The sequence below is a fragment of the Myxine glutinosa genome, chromosome 4, assembly GCF_964187855.1.
Source record: "Myxine glutinosa chromosome 4, kmMyxGlut1.1, whole genome shotgun sequence".
Classification (NCBI taxonomy): Eukaryota; Metazoa; Chordata; class Myxini; order Myxiniformes; family Myxinidae; genus Myxine; species Myxine glutinosa.
In genome coordinates, this window is record NC_136264.1 from 153,085,980 (window position 1) to 153,107,927 (window position 21,948).

Consider the following 21,948-nt stretch of genomic DNA (forward strand, 5'->3'; position numbering starts at 1 on the left):
TGAAAAATAGTAATTTTACCAAAAAGGTTTGCGATATTTCAAACTGTGTGCTCTGAGAGCAGAAGATAAAAGAATACATGACTCACCCTCAAAATGTTCTCCACACAGTCTGTATTAAAAAACCCAATCTGTAGAAAATGTACAAAAGAGCAGTGAGTTAATATGCTTCAATCTCTCAGCATTTTGTGCGACAGTGTGCTGCAATGACTGAAATAATGTGAAAGTGGATTTTCTTCCCAAATCAGAAAAAATAACTAAACAGGGATAATAAAACAATGTGAACAATTATTAATATCTCTTCTTCGACTGATTACATCATCTCCAAAATTTTCCTTTGTTACAATTTTCATGAGGAATATAAATGTGCGTCCTGCAATAAATCAGTGTCAGAATTATATTGAATTTGAGAAGAAAGCGTTAATATGTAGAGTAGAGAATATACAGTCACGTGTAAAAGTAGGTACATCCCAAGTAAAATTTGGACTTTTTCAACAAATTTCAACATACAGCGATTTTATCTTCATTTCAACAATATTGATAGATAAAGGTGATATAATATAACAAATATCATGAAACATTTACATTTTGTAGACCATTGTATAATTTAAATAAACATGAACGCAAATTTCACATGTGGAAAAAGTAAGTACACCCTTGGCTCTAATAGGTGGTATTGCCCTCTTTGGCAGAAACAACCTCAAGTAGGCGTTTCTTATAACTGTCTACCAGTCTCTGACATCGACTGGGAGAAATTTTTGCCCACTCCTCCATGCAGAATTCTTTCAGCTGTGCGATGTTTGAGGGGTTTCTTGCATGCACAGCTCGTTTCAAATCCCCCACAACATCTCGATGGGATTTAGATCTGGGCTTTGACTTGGCCATTCCAGAACCCTCCATTTCTTTCTTTTCAGCCATTCCTTGGTGGATTTACTGGTATGTTTAGGGTCATTGTCATGTTGCAAGGTCCACCTTCGGTTGAACTTCAACTTTCCGACCGATGGCCTCACATTATCCTCAAGCACCCTCTGGTACAATGAAGAATTCATAGTGGATTCTATAATGGTGAACTGCCCAGGCCCTGATGCAGCAAAGCTGCCCCAAACCATAATATTTCCACCACCATGCTTTACAGTTGGTATCAGGTTTTTGTGATCAAATGCTGTCTTTGGTTTTCGCCAAACACGTCTTCTGGTACTGTGGCCAAATAGCTCAACCTTTGACCCATCTGTCCAGAGCACATTGTTCCAGAAGTGCGGGTTTTGCCTAGGTGTTCATTGCCAAACTTTAGTCTTGCCCTGATGTTCTTGATGGACAGCAAAGGTTTCCTCCTGGCACACCTCCCATGTAGATCAAATTTGTGCAGCCTCTATCTAATGGTACATCGTGCACTTTGACATCAACAGTGGCAAGAGCTACCTGTAGGTCCCGTGATGACATTCTGGGGTTCTTAGAGACTTCTTTCAGCATCTTGCGGTCTGCTTTCGGGCTGAACTTGCTGGGGCGGCCTGGCCTGAACAACTTGACAGTTGTTTGGAATCTTCTCCACTTGTAGATGATCTTCCGGACAGTCGAATGATTGATTTCAAATTGTTTGGAGATCTTTTTAAATCCCTTCCCAGACTCGTAAGCATCTATAACCTTCTTTCTGAAGGCCTCAGAGAGCTCTTTTGATTTAAGCATGGTGATGCCGCACACTTAAACAACAAAGAGCAAACCAAACTAAATGTCTGATGTTAAATTAAGACAGGTTCTTCCAAGATCCTCTCTAATGATGTTCTAATCATTTGCACCTGAGCTGGTGCACCTGATTCTAATTTTAGGTATTTGAAGTGATAAATGTAGGGGTGTACTTACTTTTTCCACATGCGAAATTTGCATTTATGTTTATTTAAATTATACAATTAACTACAAAATGTAAATCTTTCATGATATTTGTTATATTATATCACCTTTATCTATCAATATTGTTGAAATTAAGATCAAATAGCTGTTTGTGGAACTATGTTGAAAAAGTCAAAACTTTACATGGGGTGTACTTACTTTTTCACATGACTGTATGACAAAAAAAGTTCTCATGAAGAAATGTTAATGCAACAATTGCAATAAGCAGTGAGAAACCTTCCACACTCTCTTCAATCTCATTCTTCCCTCCAGGTCTTCAAGACAGCTGTTCACAACCATCTCAAGTCATCCCCCACCCAAAACCATGGCTTTTCTACACCCGTTAAGCTACCCACACCCCTGCCAAAATTTTGTTTATGTATCCATCTTGTCCACACCCTGCATTCTACCTTATCCCTCATTGTTACCTGCATCCACTGGCTGTCTGTCTCCGTCGACTTCCTCCCTCTGCCCTGCTGTTGGCGTTTCCCCCTTTCTCCTGTTGTTCCCTGATTACTCCCGTGAGGGAGTAATGCATTCGATCGTGTCTGTGTGTGTGTGTGTGTGTGTGTGTGTGTGTGTGTGTGTGTGTGTGTGTTCGTGTGTTTGTGAACAAGATATCTGGAAAAGTTCTGAACGGATTTGGATGAAGGTTGGTGGGATGATTGCCCTTGGGATAAGGAAGAATTGATTAGTTTTTGGTGAAGCTCAGGATATTATTCCGGATCCAGGAATTTTTTGAAGGATTTTTTTACCATTGGAAGATAGGGCTCATTTTTTTTTAACATTATCTTCTATATAATTCTATATTTAACATTGTGATATGAAAATAGTTTTCATATTTGTTGTAAATGTAATTTAAACTCGTGGTTATGCGTTAGAGCGGTGTATTTTGTTGGCAGCGTCGTCTACAAGGTTCTCTTTTTTTCTTTTCTAATAAAGACATATTCTGTCATTTTAAAACCACCAACGTGTGTATTCGGTTTGCCCGTTTCATTAAATGTATCGTTTGATACGTATAATGCTTTAAAACTGTTTTATTTTTTTTTAACCTCAAAAGAGATATCAACATTTAGTATTTACCTCAAATGCCTCAAATTTACAAATGCCTCAAATCAAATTTACCTCAAAAAGCAAATGTCATTCGCGGTGTCAGTATTTGATGAACTTATAAAGACTTAGGTGAGTTATAACTTATAAGTGTGACCAGCATGTGCACGGGATTCTTCCCAGAAGAATGAGTGGTCACATTAGCTTGTCCGACCTAAAATGAGCGAGTTTTGTTTTGACGTTTGGACCAGTTTTACATGTTGTATCCCTAAGGAATGAAACGAACGTTTTCCTGGCTTACAATTTTATTTGAAGTCACACATGCCTCAAAATACACTCACTCATATAGAATTGAACGCTGAATCCGAAAATGTAAGTGAAATTGCCTTTTTATTTTAACATTATCTTCTATATATTCTAAATATATATCTGTGCAGTGTCTTGTCTTGTGTTGTCACTGAACTACTCCCTCAAACTTTTGTGAAATCGTACTATTCCAACTTGACCCACGGCGGGAGTATGCGCTCTACTGAGTGGCGTTCTAGTTTGTTCTGTGTCCTAGCTCTTCCACAAGCCTAGACCGTGTATACAAATATATCAAATGAGTAGCAGTTGGATTGAACAATGCAATCTGCACCTCAAGCCTTACATTGAATATGCCCATTTTTAGCATTCCCATTTGATGTCAAGACTCGTGGTTCTGGAATCCCAAGTTCAAATTTTAAAACTTTTGATTTGTTCATCGTCGTTTAATGTCTTTGGAATTCATATCAGAGAAAAAGAAAGATGTTTCCTATTGTCCTTCGTCTTTCGTGTAATATACAGTGCCTTCAGAAAGTATTCACACCCCTTGACTTTTTTCACATTTTGTTGTGTTGCAGCCTGAATTTTAAAATCCAATTAAATTTGATATTTTTGTCACTGATCTACAGATAATACCCCATGAGGTCAACGTGGATTTTAATTTTTTTTATTTTACAAACTAAAATAAAAATGAAATACAGAAATATCTAATTTACATAAGTATTTAACCTCCTGAGTCAATACTTCGTAGAAGCACGTTTGGCACATTTACAGCTTTGAGTCTTGGGTATGTCTGTATCAGCTTTACACATCTGGATTTGGAGAGTTTCTCCCATTCTTGCTTGTAGATTTGCTCCAGCTCTGTCAAGTTGGATGGGGAGCATCGGTGAACAGCAATCTTCAAGTCTTTCCACATTCTCGATGGGATTCAAGTCTGGGCTTTGGCTGGGCCACTCAAGATCTTTCATGTTCTTGAACTGAAGTCATTCCAGTGTTGCTTTGGCTGTATGCTCCTGTTGGAATGTAAATCTTTGCCAAAGACCATCGTCTTTGGCACTCTGAAGCAGGTTCTCATCAAGGATTTGCCTGTATTTGCCTCCATTCATTGTTCACTCGATCCTTACAAGTCTCTCAGTCACTGCTGCTAAAAAGCATCCGCATAGCATGATGCTGCAACCACCATGTTTCACAGTTGGGATGGTGTTAGAGGGGTGATGAGCTATGCTTGGTTTCTGCCAGACGTAGCACTTTGCATTCAGGCCAGAGTTAAATTTTCGTCTCATAAGACCACATAATCTTTTGCCTAATGCTCTCAGAGTCTTTCTCGTGCCTTTTTGCAAACTCCAGGTGTGCTGTCATGTGCTTTTTTTTCTCAAAAGTGTTTTCCATCTGGCCACATCTATATTTGCCTCTATTTGTGATGTGCTGCAAATACTGTTGTCCTTCCGGCAAGTTCTCCTATCTCAGCCAATGAACTCTAGTTCTGTTAAAATGGTCATTGGGTTCTTGGTCACCTCCCTGGCCAAGGTCCTTCTTGCCCGGTTGCTCAGTTTGGTCAAACGTCCAGCTCTAGGAAGAGTCTTTGTAGTTCCATATTCTTTCCATTTCCTAATGATGGAGCTCACTGTGCTCTTGGGAACTTTCAACACTCTAGAAATTGGTTTATACCCTTCCCCGGATCTATGCCTCCTCACAATTCTATCTCGGAGTTCTATGGACAGTTCCTTGGTCTTAATGATAGAGTTTCTGCTCTGACATGCACTTTCAACTATGGGACCTTATATAGAAAGGTGTGTTTCTTTCTATGTCCAATCAATTGAATTGGCCACAGGTGGACTCCAATAAAGTTGTAGAGATATCTCAAGGATGATCAAATTGCATGCACCTGAGCTTAATTTGGAATGTCATAGCTAAGGGGTTGAATACTTATTGACTCAAGACATTTCTTCATTTCATTTTTAATTAATTTATGAATATTTCTAAGAAAAAAAATTTCACTGACAGCAGGGTATAAGCAACAAATAGGTGTGAAATAAGTGTGTAGATGAGTGTGAAATGAGTGTGTACAAATAAGTGGGTAGATAAGTGACAAACAAGTACAGATACAAAGTACACCACCCCCATGCCAAATAAATAACATCCTCCAGCGCACGGCATTGTCGGGACGCACCGTGCAGCAGATAGAGGCGGAATTGGCAGGGAGAGGTGTACAATAATTGATTGATTAATTGCATAATTAAAATCAATAAACGATAATCGTAAAATAATTTCTTAATCAATTGGCTAATAGCATACCTCAACCACCAGTTTCATCTGAAGCTGTAACTTTTTGAAAATTAAGGCATTAATCGGAAAAAATAATTAACTAATTGATTAATTGACTAATAAATAAATAATTAATCGATTAATTGATTAATCAATAAATCAAAAATACCCTTTATAGCCACATCAGTTGGTCACTGTCATGTCCGAATATCAGCTTCCTATCTCAAAAGGTGCCTCAGATATTGCCAAAATGAGAAAGAAAATAAAGAAGTGACTATTAATGATAATAAATAAATAATAACCGTAAAATCATTAATTTATTAATCAATTGGCTAATTAATTATGTACTGTATATGAAACCGAAAGGCGAAAGGGTTGACTGTGAAGGACTATTGGAAAATACCTTTTAGACATGTAGACCTTTGGAGTCCTTTCACCCTTTAGACCCCGAAGATGCTTTCGAACCTGAAGATCCTTAAAGACCCATTAGGCCCCAAAGACTGTTTGCAGCCCTAACATCCTTTAAGATCCAGAAGATCCTTAATACCCATAAGATCCTATAGACCTCAAAGTCCCTTTAGACCCCCCAAGACCCCAAAGAACCTTTACACTCCAAAGTCCCTGTCAGACCCCTATGACCCTTTCGACCCTCTATCACCTTTGGTGCAAAATATAATCGATTCATTAATTTTCTCATTCTTTTTTATATTTGTGCTCATCTTGGTTTATTGGCATAGGGGGAAAAAAGGCAAAAATCCACGTGGCAAAAGGAAAAATTCAGTAAGCTGATAAGCCCCCATGATTCAGTGAGCCCCCATGTGACAAAGAGATAACGGTGTCCACGCCAACAATTTCACCCCCATTGTAATCAAATGATTTTTATTGTGATTTTATTATTGCCAAACCTCAGGAATTTTTCAAGATATAAGATTGAAACTTGCACAGCTTATTTGTGTAGTATGTGTGTATAAAATTTGGTCAAAATTAGTCAACGGTTAATGCCATCCAAAACATGTAAAGCACATATTAGGCTGTAAAAACTATCAACCACATTTGTTACACACAACATTCCTTCATGTAAAACACTTGATAAGTCAAATTAACCAAATTACCAAATTGCTGTTTCCTTGGCAACAATTGTTTGTTTGGATTTGGATTATTGTACTATGCACGACATCTTTCTTCTTTGTGATTTGTGAAAATAGAAGATTTTTCGAGTATATTGGTTGGTTGTGCACGTTATTCTGTCTGTCTGTCTGTTTGTTTGTTACTTGGCAAAAAAAACATTTTTGACGAGTATGTTGATCAGTCCGGTTTGTTTGTGTGTGTGTTTGTTTGTCTGTCCGCTCACTTATAATTGCCTACAGGTCACAATTTTAAATCGATCTTCACGAAACTTCACCAAATGTTAGAGTCCGTGGTCCGACAAAATCCTATATGTTTTTGAGATCAAAAGGTCAACATAGGCCAAAGTTCAACCACTTTTTTCAAATTTCTAAAATCCTCAATTTTTATACGATTGACTTGAAATGTGAATAGGATTTGCAGATCAGTTAATTGAATTCAACCAACCACTATTTTTGAGGTCAACATAGACCAAACTTCTAAAATTGTCAATTTTCATCTGATTAACTTAAAATTTGAAGAGGATTTGCATATCTGGTCACTGAATTCAACCCCAGACTATTTTTGAGGTCAACATTGGCAAAAAGGTCAACAACCATTTCCAATTTCTAAAATCCTCAATTTTCATCTGATTGACTTGAAATCTGAATAGGATTTGCATATCAGCTTACCCAATGTTCAGTTGATATCCCCAGCTGTCACCAATTATTTCCAAAGGTCTTAAGGACTTTCCACCATGACGAACCATGGATATTGCAGACAAGCCATTTACGATTTCATGCAGTCGCAACAGCTAATTGTACTTAAATACCTTTGAGCCTCTCAAATTATGGCCACTCTCAGTTCACCAGTCAGAGGAATTCTAGGATTGCAAAAATAAACCTATTTATTTAAAACTACACACATACAAATTAACAAATACCCCCAGACACTGATAACTATCCGATTCACAAATAATGTATGCAACTGGCAATTATATTCAACACAGAAGAAAACATGTAAGATTCAATCAGGGAACTTCTCCTGCTTTGTCTTTTTATCCCTTTCTCGATTGGTTGAAGTTGCTGCATCATTCGCTTTACAGGAGCACGGAGGATCTCAGCCTCAGTGAGGGTGATAAAACTCTCGGCATGACTCAGGGAGCATGCCCTATAGTGCACCTGATCATGCATGTTCCACCCCTCAGAGTCCGGCTAGATACATGTGTGCCAGTGTCTCACAACTCAACCCAGCAAGAGCCATACTGTAGTACCAGCTGCCTGTGGGATTTCACCTGCTTCCTGGTATGACAATCTCAGTGGTAGTGCCGCTTGTGAATGTGGCACTAAGGCCATTCATACGAGCTCTCAGTCAGCGTGTCTTGGATTCAAAAAAAACATTTGCTCACGCAGAGTTCTGGGATCAGGACCAATGCTCCTGTACTCGAGGTCACCAAAAATGATGCCCACTGGAGAGGGTTGTGGGTGAATAGAAAAGTTACATTCAGCAGAGCAGATGCTCACAATGGGTCGAAAAAAAAGCGAGCCTCGTACAAAATAAGGGCCGATCATGAAAGCAGATGGAGGCGAACTTTCACTCTCGTTTTCTGTCACTCTCCTATCTTTTTAGCTTCCCATGATTCAACATTTCCACATTCTTGAAGGTTCCCACATCCTCGAAGTCTCCCACATTCTCGAAGCTGGCCCTGCCCAAAGTCCAACATCAGGGTAATATGTAGAGGGTAATATGTAGCTGTAGGAAGTAAATCGAACTCGGAAACCTTACAGTTTTCTCCTAGGGAATCACTTCCTTCTTGTGGCGGGGAAGAGGAGAGGGCCCAAATGTTGTCTTATCTCTTTCATTGAGTAACACAAACAAACCACCTAAACATTTGTTTTAAATGAAACCCAAATCGAATGTCTCGTTTATAATAGTTCCAAAATGACATAAGGACACGGATGCAAAATTTTCATGCACTTAAAAAATCCCTATATCATATTACAAACATTATCATTTCTAGCCCCGAATCAATGGTTGTAACACTGCCCCGTTTTCACGAAATCCAAGTAGTCCTTGGCTAAGATACATTTCCAAAGTAGTTTAAAACAAGTACAGATACATTCAAAGTACACCACCCCCATGTCAAATAAATAAATGACATATCCTCCAATGCGTGGCATTGCTGGGGCGGATTAGGCACCCGGCGATGCCACCGTGCAGCACATGAAGATGGAATTGGGAGGGAGAGGTGCACAATAATTTATTGATTAATTGTGTAATTAAAATATATAAATAATAATCACAAAATAATTAATTTCTTAATCGATTGGCTAAAAGCATACCGGAACCACCACTGTTTCATCCGAATGTCACTTTTTGAAAATTAATTAAACAGTTAATTATTTGAAAAAAAATTAAAACATCAATTAATTGATTAATCAATAAATAATTAATAGATCAATTGATTAATCAATAAATCAAAAATATCCTTTATAGCCAAATCACTTGGTCACTGTCATGTCCAAATATCGGGTTCCTTGCTCAAAAGGTGCCTCAGATATTGCCCAGATGGGACACGAATTAAATAAGTTTATTAATAATTAAAATAAATAAATAATAATTGTAAAATAATTCATTTCTCCATCAATTGGCTAATAGCATACCTAAACCACCACTACTTAATCCTAATGTGTAACTTTTTGAAAATCAAGTAATTAGGTAATTCATTGAATGAATAAATAATGAATCAATAAATTGATTCATCAATAAATCAACAAATCAGAAATACCCTTTATAGCCAAATCACTTGGTCATTGGCATGTCCAAATATCAGCTTCCTAACTCAAAAAGTGCCTGAGATATTGCCCAGATGAGAAAGAAAACAAATAAGTACTTAATAAATCGATAATAATCAAGTAATTAATCAATTAATTGATGAATAATAAACAAATAAAAATACTGCTTCTGCCAAAGTACGTGTGCACTATTGTGACCAAATTTCAGCTTCCTAGCTCAAAGGATAGCTGAGATATCACCCGGACAAACAAACTACAAACAAGAAACAACCAGAGTGAAACCTGAGTGCTCCCTTTCACCGCGCGTCATCGCCGGGCCCCCTTCGGTGCCCCGCGATGACATCATGCAGCGCCTGGAGATGGAATAGGAAATGAGCAGTGTACAAAAGTTTTACAAATTAACACATCCACTTTAAAATATAGCACAGTAAAACAGGAGTGCAGGAAATAATAGCAGAACGCATTTTATCTCGTAAACATCTAAAAAATAATTTTAGTGAAGGAATATTAGTCAGGTTCACTATGTTTTTTCGTTCAAAATTTTGGTAGATTAGCAAAACTATACATTTTTGGAATATTCAGCGCATGAGGAATCCAAAAATTAATGTTTACATTTGCGTAGACACCGTTTGCGAAAATGACACTCAGGACAGTGATGAAGATAGTCAGGTTCAATATGTTAACAAATATAATTTCTTTCAAAATTTTGGTAGATTAGCAAAACTATACATTTTTGGAATATTCAGAGCATGAGGAATCCAAAAATTAATGTTTACATTTGCGTAGACACCTTTGCGAAAATGACACTCAGGACAGTGATGAAGATCTGTAAAAGCATATTCCTGAACGGTATAGACCTCGTAGATCCTGTGTATAGGACTTATAGTTCAATCTGATACTACCTATAACTTCCTATAACTTCAAAGGACTTGCAATATCATGTATTATGTAATACAGTTATATCACAAATATAAAGACAATGGTTTTCAATTACCTTTGTTTGTTGCTTTTCTATAACCCTGAGCACTATTTTGAGGCCTTTATTGGATTCCTTGACCCAGAAAACATAGGATTAGCATATTTAATTAAGTCTCTAGGTTGACTAGAAGCCGAGATCGCGCAAAATATGTATTTTATGGCGGCCATTTTCAAAATCCAAAATGGCGGCCATGCAGGTGTCTGTGCAAATGCCAACATTGATTTTCAGATTCTCCATGCTCTGAAGATTCCAAAAATGTACAGGTTTGCTAATCCCAAAATTTTGAAAGAAATTATATTTGTTAACATAGTGAACCTGTATCTTCATCACTGTCCTGAGTGTCATTTTCGCAAAGGTGTCTACGCAAATGTAAACATTAATTTTTGGATTCCTCATGCTCTGAATATTCCAAAAATGTATAGTTTTGCTAATCTACCAAAATTTTGAACGAAATTATATTTGTTAACATAGTGAACCTGACTATATATAGTAAGTACTTTGAACATATAAGTTGAAACAACATATTTGAACTTTGAACATTTGAATATACTACTTTGAACATATGCACCATGAACAAGAAGATTCCATTTTTCTGCATTTTTACCATCGCACGCGACCACATACACTGAAAATGCATGCCATACCATATTCATTCAAATACAGTATGTGCTCTGCTTTCCCCCAACTACGCTTCCCTTTCAGATAGGTGGTTCATAGTCACCCAAACTATTTACCTTTTGCCTATTTTATTATATAACAGCCTTCCATCTCAGGGTTGTCTTCTTAATACCATCTGCATTCTTTGGAGGTGTTTTCTTTGTCTAATGCAAATCCAAACTGGGATATTCCCTCACTCTCTCTGTCTCTCTGTAATACTGGCATCAATCCTGGTGCACCTGGTAAGTGGCATCATTTACTATTTGTTATGAGTCATGTCCCTTCTCTGGATGATCTGGCATTGGTCTACAGCTTTGGGGCAGATTCCATTCTTCCTTTTTTTTTTTAATCACAGGCTCTAAGGATCGTGGTTCAGACGTGACACAAATGATACACATATGCAGACAGATGCCTGAGACAACGCCAGACTTCTACACAAACATCGCCATTGAGCTGGTGGAAGTGACGTCATTTCCCAGAGCACTGTGAACCAGTGACCCCATTTTTATGACATTGCTTCTCTCACCGCACTCAGCAGGGAAATAAAGTCGCCGGCATTCCCTCCTCCTCACGGACGCCAACTTATGGAGATTTTCTGTGCTATATCCTTTATAAATGAAGAGTAAAGCAAGGAAGCATCACATTATCATTTATAAAGTCTTTGGTATGACTAGGCCATGGTTTGGACCGCTGATTTCCCAGACTCAGAGCAGACGCTCTGATCTTTACGCCATGAGTCTGGTAAAGCACGGTCCTTTTCTTCCGTTTCTGATTTATTTATCCAAATTAAGTCTTTTGTGCTAAGATGGTGTTCCTGTGCACACTCGTCATGTGGACTTTTGATATGTGTGCTCCAACTGGTCAAATGCTCCAACCAGTGTGAATCCAATCTGAAATATGATCACCGATGTTGTCCCTCAGTCTTTCTATATCTAGGATTTTTGTAGCAATCCCTGTGGAGCCAAGTGTGGAGGCAAACGGTGTCATTTATTGTCTGTTATTGTTACCTTAGACCCTGCCATCAGTTTACAAGTTGTGGATTGGACTCCATTCTTTCTTTTCAGATTGCTCATTGCTTTCATTTTGCTGCTGACGTCAATGCTCATTGAATGCCAATTGGGTATCCAGTCTCTCTGATAATTAGCCACATACATCAACAATTGGGTAGTAGTTCTATTAATATGATGGATGGAACCAACAGGATGTTGATTAATGAGCAAAAAACCCTCTTGTACGTTGACAAAGGGTTAACTCTCATGACAACAGCATCTCCTTGGATCCAATAGCGGTTAGCATACATCGATAGACATCCTGTGGACTCCATTCATCCATCTACCTGTCCACCGACAGAGAACGACTCTAGCCTTCATGATCAAGAATAGCATTCCAATTTATAAAACGCTCTACCATACCATCTAATGGGAAGGATAACCTGTGATTCAGATTTTCTTTGTTCCCAATATATCAAACATGGCCTGAAAAATGCCAGACTCAAAACTCCTTCCCTGGTCATTGTGTAGTTCGTTGGGAATGCCGTAGTGTATAAATAATCTGTCAAACATTGCACCTGAAAACTGCCCTTACATCTAGATTTGGCAAAGATTGGCCTTGGGCCACTTGGAGGTTCGGCACATGGTAGAAAAAAAAGGCATCAAGGTGCTTGGGTCATTGAGGTCAATTGGTGGAGAAGAAGCTGGTTTAAGGGCATCTCTGGAGGGCTAATGCTGTATTAATAAATCTTGTGTTAAGTTCTACCAATGATGTTTTGCCATCACTACCCAACCTGTGCTACTGTAAATTGAAGGAAATTGATCAATGCATATTATATGGTACACATCGCCTTTGGCATGAATGTGGCATTCACCTGGACACCAAGATCAGTGTCTATTGTGCCGTTGACTTATCGACACTCCTGTATGGATACGAATCTTGGAAAACCTATTGTCGCCATATCAAACACCTTGATCAATTCTACATGCGATGCCTTCATAAGATTCTTGGCATCACCTGATGAGACAGAATACCAAACAGCTCCATCCTAGACTGCTGTTGTATTCAAGGAATTGAATATTTCCTGATGCAAGCCCAGCTTCGCTGGTCAGGACACCTCACGTGCATGGAAGAACATAGAATCCCAAGATCGCTTTTCTATGGACAACTTGAATTTGGTAAACGGTCACATGGTGGACAAAGAAAGCACGATAAAGACGTCCGTAAGTCTACACTCGTGTCTTATGCCATCCCAGTTGTCACCTGGGAACATCAGGCCACAAACAGGTCAGCTTGGCATAACATTTGCCGCAAAGGTCTGGACCACTTTGAATATGGGAGACTTGCTATTGAGAGACAGCAGAGGCATGAAAGGAAAACGTGCCAACATCCATCTCTGCAAGGACCAGTCTGTACCTGCGATGTTTGTGGTAATTGCTGTGGGCCCCACATTGGACTATACAGCCCGCTTGGAGTTTGCAAAAAAGCACCGAGACTCTCAGACTGTGAGAAACAAGATTATGTGGGCTTTCATGTGTCTTTCACTGAGGAGAGGCTTCCGTCTGGCCACTCTGCCATAAAGCCCAGATCGATGGAGTGTTGCAGTGATGGTTGTCCTTCTGGAAGTTTCTCCCATCTCCACACAGGATCTCTGGAGCTCAGCCAGAGTAACCATCGGGTTCTTGGTCACCTCTCTTACCAAGGCCCTTCTCCCCCGATTTCTCAGTTTGGCCGGGTGGCCAGCTCTAGGAAGTGTCCTGGTTGTTCCAAACTTCTTCCATTTAAGAATTATGGAGGCCACTCTGCTCTTGGGAACCTTCAATGCAGCAGAGATTTTTTTCAAGGCTTCCCCAGATCTGTGCCTCGACACAATCCTGTCTGAGCTCTGCAGGCAGGTCCTTCGACCTCATGGCTTGGTTTTTGCTCTGATATGCATTGTCAGCTGTGAGACCTTATATAGACAGGTGTGTGCCTTTCCAAATCATGTCCAATCAATTGAATTTACCACAGGTGCTCCAATCAAGGTGTAGAAACATCTCAAAGATGATCAAGAGAAATGGGAGGCACCTGAGCTAAATTTCAAGTGTCATAGCAAAGAGTCTGAATACTTATGTAAATGTGATATTTCAGTTTTGTTTTTTAAATAAATTTGCAAAACTTTCTAAAATCCTGTTTTCTCTTTGTCATTGTGGGGCATTGAGTGTAGATTGATGAGGGAAAAAATGAATTTAAACGATTTCAGCATAAGGCTGCAACATAACAAAATGTGAAAAACGTGAAGGGGTCTGAATACTTTCTGAATGCACTGTATCAACTGCTATTAGCACAAAATATTGTGATTTTCCCCTAAATAAGATTTTTGGAACCCTTCAGAATACAGTTGAGGTGCTGGAGAAAAATAGGAGAGAATTTTGTCACATGAGAGAAATACATTCGTAAGAAAGGAGAAAAACCTGGGTAATGTAATCATCAGGAAGGTTTAAAAAAAAAAGAAAAAAAAAAAGAAGACCCGTAGGCCTGGAATGTGGAAAATGCAAGGATCTGGATGTTTTTTTATGTTTGATCTGAGGACTGATATTTGATAACAAACAAATTCAAAAAAGATCACAATGGTTGAATCAAGTGCACCATATAAATAAGGTATTGCACAGCCAATGAAATGGAGGCACAACAACACTGACCAAAAAGTGTTTCTTTGCCATGTCAGTTCAGAGGTGAACATTCTTGCTTGTACTGTCTGTCATTCCTGAGAGCTTAAACCTCCAAAGGATTCATGTGCATATGGCACCACAACACTTGAAAGATGACCCCAAAACATTGCGAGCCATTGTTTGTTCTGATTTGTGTCCTTAATCCGGTCAACGAGGCAATGAGTTTTTGAAGTTAGATTATGACCTTTAATTCATTCATTCATGTGCAACATCTGGCTGGTGGTTTGCATCATTGGTGGGAACTCGGCTGTGCCATCGTTGCAGTGCACCCTATAGGTGAGGGCAGTGATTTGAAATTTGGCCAAGGTGCCGATGATAACTCACTAACACTCATTGTCTAAAGACACTGTGGGATCTCAAACGTCCACCAACTAATGTTAGCGGACGAAACACACAGCTTGTCCATCCAGGGAATGGTACGCTCTGTGATGAAACACCCTGTTTGTGAAGCCTGAGAAGCACCAGGATGGCAGTTTTCTAATAGTGTCAAGAATCAAACCCAGACTAGACAACTCAAAGGTAAAGGTATACGTCTGCACCACGCTGTTTGACCTCTGGTGAAACTAAAATACATATTTACACTGCAGAATCAAAGAGGGCAAGCATGTATGAACCACCTTTAGCGGCCATTTTTCCCCGCAGAGCAGGGGTTGGCCTTTTTCGGGCACCATGGTCACCTTTTTTGAAGCAATGTTTTACGGCCGGATGCCCTTCCTGCCACCAACCCTGTTAGTCGCCTCTTGCGACACAGGGAATTATCAGTGAACTGGTACTCAGTTTGCCGACCTCGGAGGGATGACAGGCTGAGTAAACCCCCCTGGCATTAATTCAGCGATCGACCGGGATTCGAACCCAGGATCCCAAGCCGGCACCCTGACCGCTAAGCCAACACCAGGCTTAAAGAGAGCAAGCATGTATCGTAGAGGAATTCTAAATATCCAACAATAAAGGGGCGAGCAGGATGGCCTAGACCCTAGATGTATGCACACTCGCTTCTCAGCTGCTTAGCCAGGGTTTGAATCCTGACCCAGCTATAAACTGTCGCCCTGGTGTTTCACAGGCTGGGTGATTCATCAATGTGTGTGCTGTCCCTCGGATGGATGCTAAACCGAGTGCCCCATCTGCCTGCATTAGTTGGTGGACGTTATAGATCCCACAGAGTCCTTCGCAAAGAGTAGGCAAGCATTCACCGGCACCCTGACCAAATTACAAATTCCTGCCTTAACCGGCAGTGGGCATTGCATCAGCAGTCGTGCCACCCCCAGCCAATGATGCAACCAGCAGCCTTGCAATGCACATGATACAGGGAGAGAGATAGCAATAAATAAAGGTGATAGCATCTCTGTTTTTAAACCACAAGGGATTCCGTCTATTGATACTCTTCAAGACAGGACAACCATTATTACTGTGACCATCTCCACGACAAGTACAAGTCAGCAGAAGAAGAAGTACAGCACCTTGTTCTCTAATCAAATGGTGTCATTCCTCGACATGGCAATGCTTCCCCTCACAGTGCAGCTGATAATGGCAATTTTGTACAACATGCTTTGGGAATTTCTGCCATGTTCCACTTACATTCCCGATTTGTTATCTTGTGAGTTTCATCTGCTTCGTCCCCTTAGAGAGCACCTTGTAGAACAGGCTTTTGAAGAATGACGCCCGATATATAACTGTCTCCATACAACTCAAATATAATTATACACTGAAGGGATAATGAAGCTTACACTATGAAGAGACAATCATGCATCCGAAAATTGAGAATACCTGAAAAGTTATGGATCAAGCAAAAAAGGTGATTTTCATGAATGGAGTTGTTTTAACGATTGTTGTTTACTGCATATGACATTATTACTTGCAAAATCGAAGATTTTTCAAATATATTGGTTGGTCTTGTGCGTTATTCTGTGTTTGTCTCTTTGTCTGTCTGACTGCCGCCTACAAGTCACAATTTTAAACCGATTCTCAAGAAACTTCACCAGATGGTAGAGTTGGTCATGAAGAAGAAGACTATCGATTTTGAGGTCAAAGGTCATCTAGAGGTCAAATTTCTAAAATTGTTATTTTTCATCCGCTTTACTTGAAAGTTGAACAGCATTTGCATATCGAGTCAATAAATTGGAAAACCAACTATTTTAGGTCAACAGGTCAAGGGTCCACTCAAGGTCAAACTTCTAAAATCATCAATTTTCATCTAAAAATCGTCACTTTTGATCCGATTAACCAGAAAATTAAAGAGCAATTGCACAGTACATCACAGAATTGGAAAAACCAACTATTTTACAGGTCAAAGGTCAAGTCAAGGTCAAACTTCGAATATCAATTTTCATCTGAAAAAGAATCCATTTTAATCTAATTGACCCAACACCAAAGCTTTGATTAAGATCGTCAATTTTAATCTTAATGACTTGGACAGTATGATGTATCCATGGCAACTTTTTTTTGAAGGGGTGCATTTTGCAAATTATCCTGCTCTGCATGACGTCTTTCTTGTTATTTTATTAATATTGTAGATGTTAACTTTTTGGCAATAGAGGATAGGTTTTAGATAGTCAGCAGGTGGTATTTTGTTTTTTTTCTTAATGTATTGCAGACTTTTCTTGACCACCTGTGCTCACGATTGGTGTGGGAAGGTGGGCAGAGAGGAGGAGCCGAGCACCAGAACATTTGAACCTGCATATTATGTATGAAGTTCCTTTGGGCTGCTTAAAACTGACTCATACAAGTAAAAATAAATGACAACATTAAGCATTTAATATGGGCAAAAATTAAAATGGATGGCATGACACAGTGTAAACTCACTTCAGGTTGTGGACTCTTGACATTATCGGTGTGTAACCTCACCAATGTGGTCAGATTTCCATTGTCCCCCTGAGAGTACACGTCTCTTGTGAGCAGAGATTCAGGTTGGTCTGGCTTGAGCTGCCCAGGTGATACATTTTCACCTCTGCAGGTCACCTCAATTGTGACTAGGTCCTGTCCATCCATTGGTCGCACATACGCTGTTGGCTTCCAAATTGGCAAAGCTGCTGCACCCATGGAAGAATGCTGCCGCCGAATATTGCTCCTCTCCAAGCTGCGTGAGGCTTTAGACCCAGTGTCCTGTATTGAGCCACACCCCATTTTACCTGAGTCAAACATTTGTCCACACAACCTTTTAGTAGCTGCTTGGATGGTGCTGCTTTCTAGGCTGATTTTACAAGGTTCCCCCACCTGAGAATAATCATACTCTGAAAATGATTCACCTGGGAGAAGGAATGGAAAAGAAACAACATTCTCAGGTGATGATATAAGATTACAGAATTATTAAGTAATTAATGTGTAAATGGGTAATTTTAAACAGGACACATAGCATCCATTAAAACTACAATCTTTCATATATTCCAATAAACAGAGCCCAACTTTTCATCCATTGTTCAAACAAACAGACAATCATAAATGTGATGGTGCAAGTTTGTTGTAATGTAATGGTGTCGATTATTCTCCTATGTGAACCGGGTGAATGCAGCATATTTCTCCCACCAAAAGGAGGAAAGATTCCTCCATCACCACGACCATCTATCGGCACAGATTGCAGTCATGGGCCTGCTGTTTTTACACAAAAGGTGTCCGTTGGCTCGATGTCTTGGACGAGGAGACCAGCCATTGGTTCGTGCTGTCGGTGCAGAAGGTGTCCTTTGGTTCAATATCACCTGTCGTATGTAGATAGTGAAATTTTGCTGGATGCTTTCATGTGGGGGTTCGAGAAAACCCCCTGCATGACAGGAACTGCCCACAGCAGAGGAGCTCATCTCCAAGATTGCTCACTCTCTCTCTCTCTTTTCCCTATGGGTCAGGGGCCAGATGGAAATGGGAGCTCATACATGATGCCACACGCAGCATTGCACAGCTCCATCCTTGGCTGCTCATTCTATACCTGGTGCCTTCCCTCTTGCCTGGTTCTGTTTGCATACTTGAAGTAAGTTGGCACCACAGGTGATACTTTCTGTATAGTTCTTTGTGTTTCACTACGGCTGCATTTTGTTCAACCGTATCTGGTGTGTAATTATTTATTTATTTATTTATTAACTGTTTCTGTTGCTGCATAACGTGTCCTTTTGACATGACATGACATGTCTCTCTCTCAGCAGTGGGGTCCTCCTGGGTCTCCTACCATATAACCCCCTTTCATTGAGTTGGTGACGGATGGTACGTGTTGAAACTGTCGTACCTTGTGTCTGAAGGTCAGCTTGAATCTGTTTGGCAGTTGATCGAGGTCCTTTCTCCACCATTCGAACAAGCCTTCGCTACAATCTTCGATCAAGTTTTCTCTTGAGGCCACGTCCAGGAAGGTTGGCTACAGTACCATGGGCCTTAAACTTCCTGATAACATTGCGTACGGTGGACACAAGAACATCAAGGTCTTTGGAGATGGACTTGTAGCCTTGAGATTGTCCATGCTTGGCTACAATCTTGTGTCTGACCTCCTCAGATAACGTTTCCTTTCGTGCAATAAAGAAATTATTTACTTCTTAAAGAACGGTGTGTGCCTTGTGTCTGTCGCCATTTTATGAATGTGAAATTAGATTCATTTGGAATCCCTGGAGGGTTAAATTCTCGTACCATTGTTTGATAAGTGGCATAGGATTTAGTCCTGCACGTTCACAGGCCTAAAAAAAAAACGGCTCGAAATGGTCCGGTTTAAAAAGGCTATAAGCTGACCATTTTTGGCTACTTCCCAGGAGAGTGGTGTTAGCTGTCAGAAATGCAAGTATTACATTTCGTCCACACTGCTGCAGTCTCTATGCAACAGTAATCCCATTTATATCATGTACCTAATTAAATGCTACATTTGCTTCTCTTTATCTATCCAATATAATTTGAAGGAAAGAAATAGATGATGAACTAACTTAGAATGGCCAACTCTTTTTGAAAATCTGTGGGTCCTACAACATTCAACTTGTATGGAGATGGGAAAGCTCACTTTAAAATCCCATATTATTTGGCTCATGTTAGAGAACAACCCCAATGCCAGATAATCTGATTGGTACAATAGGTCCACTGGTCAGAACTGCAAAATTCGCTCTCCAAGTTAAGGGCCTATCTCATTGGCGGAGACGTCGCCGCGACTGCCGCGACTGATCAGTCGCGGCAACTTGGGCAACTCGGGCGACTCGGGAGACCAAAAAATGGCTTGCGCTCTCGCCAGGGCGACGTCTACGCCAGGGCGATGATATTCATCACTACTCCTTTCGCTACATTTTTTACATATTTTGGCATGTATTTATTTTAATGCAATTAAATATAAATTCAATGCAATTTAAATATACACTCACATGTAGGTAGGGGCTTCTTGATCTCCTCGAAGATGTTCTGCATATCAACAAGGAAGGTTTCAACTGCTGCTTTCTTGTATTGGTTATCTTTGTATCTTGCATACGATTTATCGTAAAATTCCAGATGATCCTCCCAGAAGTCAGCCATTGCCTCTTGATGCCCCTCTTTCCAATCATATTGTTTTCTAGTCGGATCGCCGCTGGAACCATGTTCCTCATCTTCTCTAGCATCAACTGCTGCCTCAGCATCCACAAACTGCGCTGAAGCTGCTACAACTGCTTCATCCTCCTTATTCTTGCCCTTCCGGCCCCCACTGCCCTTGGGTGGCATGGTGGAAGGACAGTACTACTCTGGAGTTGGAGCTGTCCCCTGGCAAGACAAGATGGTGGGGCCTCTTCCAAGGCAGTACAAGGAGCAGCAGCAGTAGCAGGAACAAGTACCAAATGATGAAGACCTTGACCGGATCCTGTACCTGACTTGGACCAGGAGTGAAGGCGTCTCGATGATGCCAGCACGCGCTCAGTCACGTGGTCTCTAAAGTGGGTCAAGCAGCGTCAAGGAGACATCGCCGCAACGTCTCCTCAGTCTCCTTGGTCTCCAGCAGGTCGCGGAGACGTCGCGGAGACGTCTCCCCAGTCGCGGACAAAATTAGTCTCCACGACGTCGCCGAAAAATCGAACATGTTTGAATTTCCCGCGACTTCCCGGAGACCCGGCTAGTCTCCAGGAGACGTCGCGGAGACGTCTCTGCAACCAGCGGAGACGAGTCGCCACCAGGTCGCCACCTAGTCTCCAGGCCAATGAGATAGGCCCTTAAGTGGGCTTCCATCTCAACTGCATCTGATATTGCTTCTACCTGGTAATAATCTCATAAAATCTTTCTCTTTCTCTTTCTCTTTCTCTCTCTCTCTCTCTCTCTCTCTCTCTCTCTCTCTGAGCGCTTGAAGAAGGGAGAACTTCCACTGAGCTGCAGGAGATCCGTGCTTACTTTACTTCCTAAAAAAGGAAATTTATTGCTCATATCACAGTGGAGGCCAGTGTCCTTATTGTGTACGGACTATAAAATTTTCTCAAAGGCTTTGGCCTTGCGTCTCTCACCCCTACTGGGAGACATTATACACATGGACCCAGGGGCGCCGTAAGGGGGGGGGGGGGGAAGTTAGGATGATTCCAAGGGCCCTGCACTGACAGGGGCCATAAAAATTATGAGAACATTAGGTAAAAATGTGCGCACGTGCTTCATTGTGATATCTTTTCATGGGGCCCAAAATCCCTGGCAGCACCCCTGCATGGACCAGACTTAGTGTTCCTGGTCGCAATATTCAGGATAATATTCCTAGGATAATTTTTTACGATAGTCATATGATACGATAATTCATACGATACTTTTCATATGATAATTCATACGATTCGATAATTCATACGAGTCATACGATACGTCATACGATACTGGGATAATACAGGATAATTTTTCCTGGGTAATTGGTGCACTTCAAGTCGGAAGACTTACCCCCGGTTAGCATGGGGTTAAGCCCCTTTCAAGAGACGAGTAGTAAAGAGCTATACAAGTCATGTGTCAAGTTACTGCTGGGGGATATGCCGTTAAATGGAGTAATCCGGTGGAAGAGACTGTTGCCTGTGGGATCCCCCTCTGAACCTGTATGGGACTCCATGTATAGCAAGCTCGTAAGTAAAAGATCTGGTGACCTCCAATGGGGACTGATCCACTGGATAGTCCCCTCCAATAAGTTAATCAACCATTTCTCTCCTACATACACGTTGCCCGTTCTGCATATGTACGGAGGACGTGTTCCATGCCTTCATTAATTGTGTGAGATTGGTTCCTTTGTTTCGGTGGTTTAATCTTGTGTCACACAGAATGAATGTTGTTTTCTCATTGC

At 40.5% G+C, this 21,948-nt stretch overlaps 1 protein-coding gene across 1 annotated transcript in view; it reads right to left on the reverse strand.

Annotated features, from left to right (window-relative positions):
• LOC137425426 (AF4/FMR2 family member 3) overlaps nt 1–21,948 on the reverse strand; it is a 232,478-nt gene that overhangs the window by 106,282 nt on the left and 104,248 nt on the right. The window contains exons 4-5 of the mRNA XM_078776641.1: nt 17,535–17,977; nt 87–128 (exon numbers count right to left, since the gene is read on the reverse strand). Coding sequence (XP_078632767.1) covers nt 87–128; nt 17,535–17,977 — 485 coding nt within the window. The remainder of the gene's footprint in view (nt 1–86; nt 129–17,534; nt 17,978–21,948) is intronic.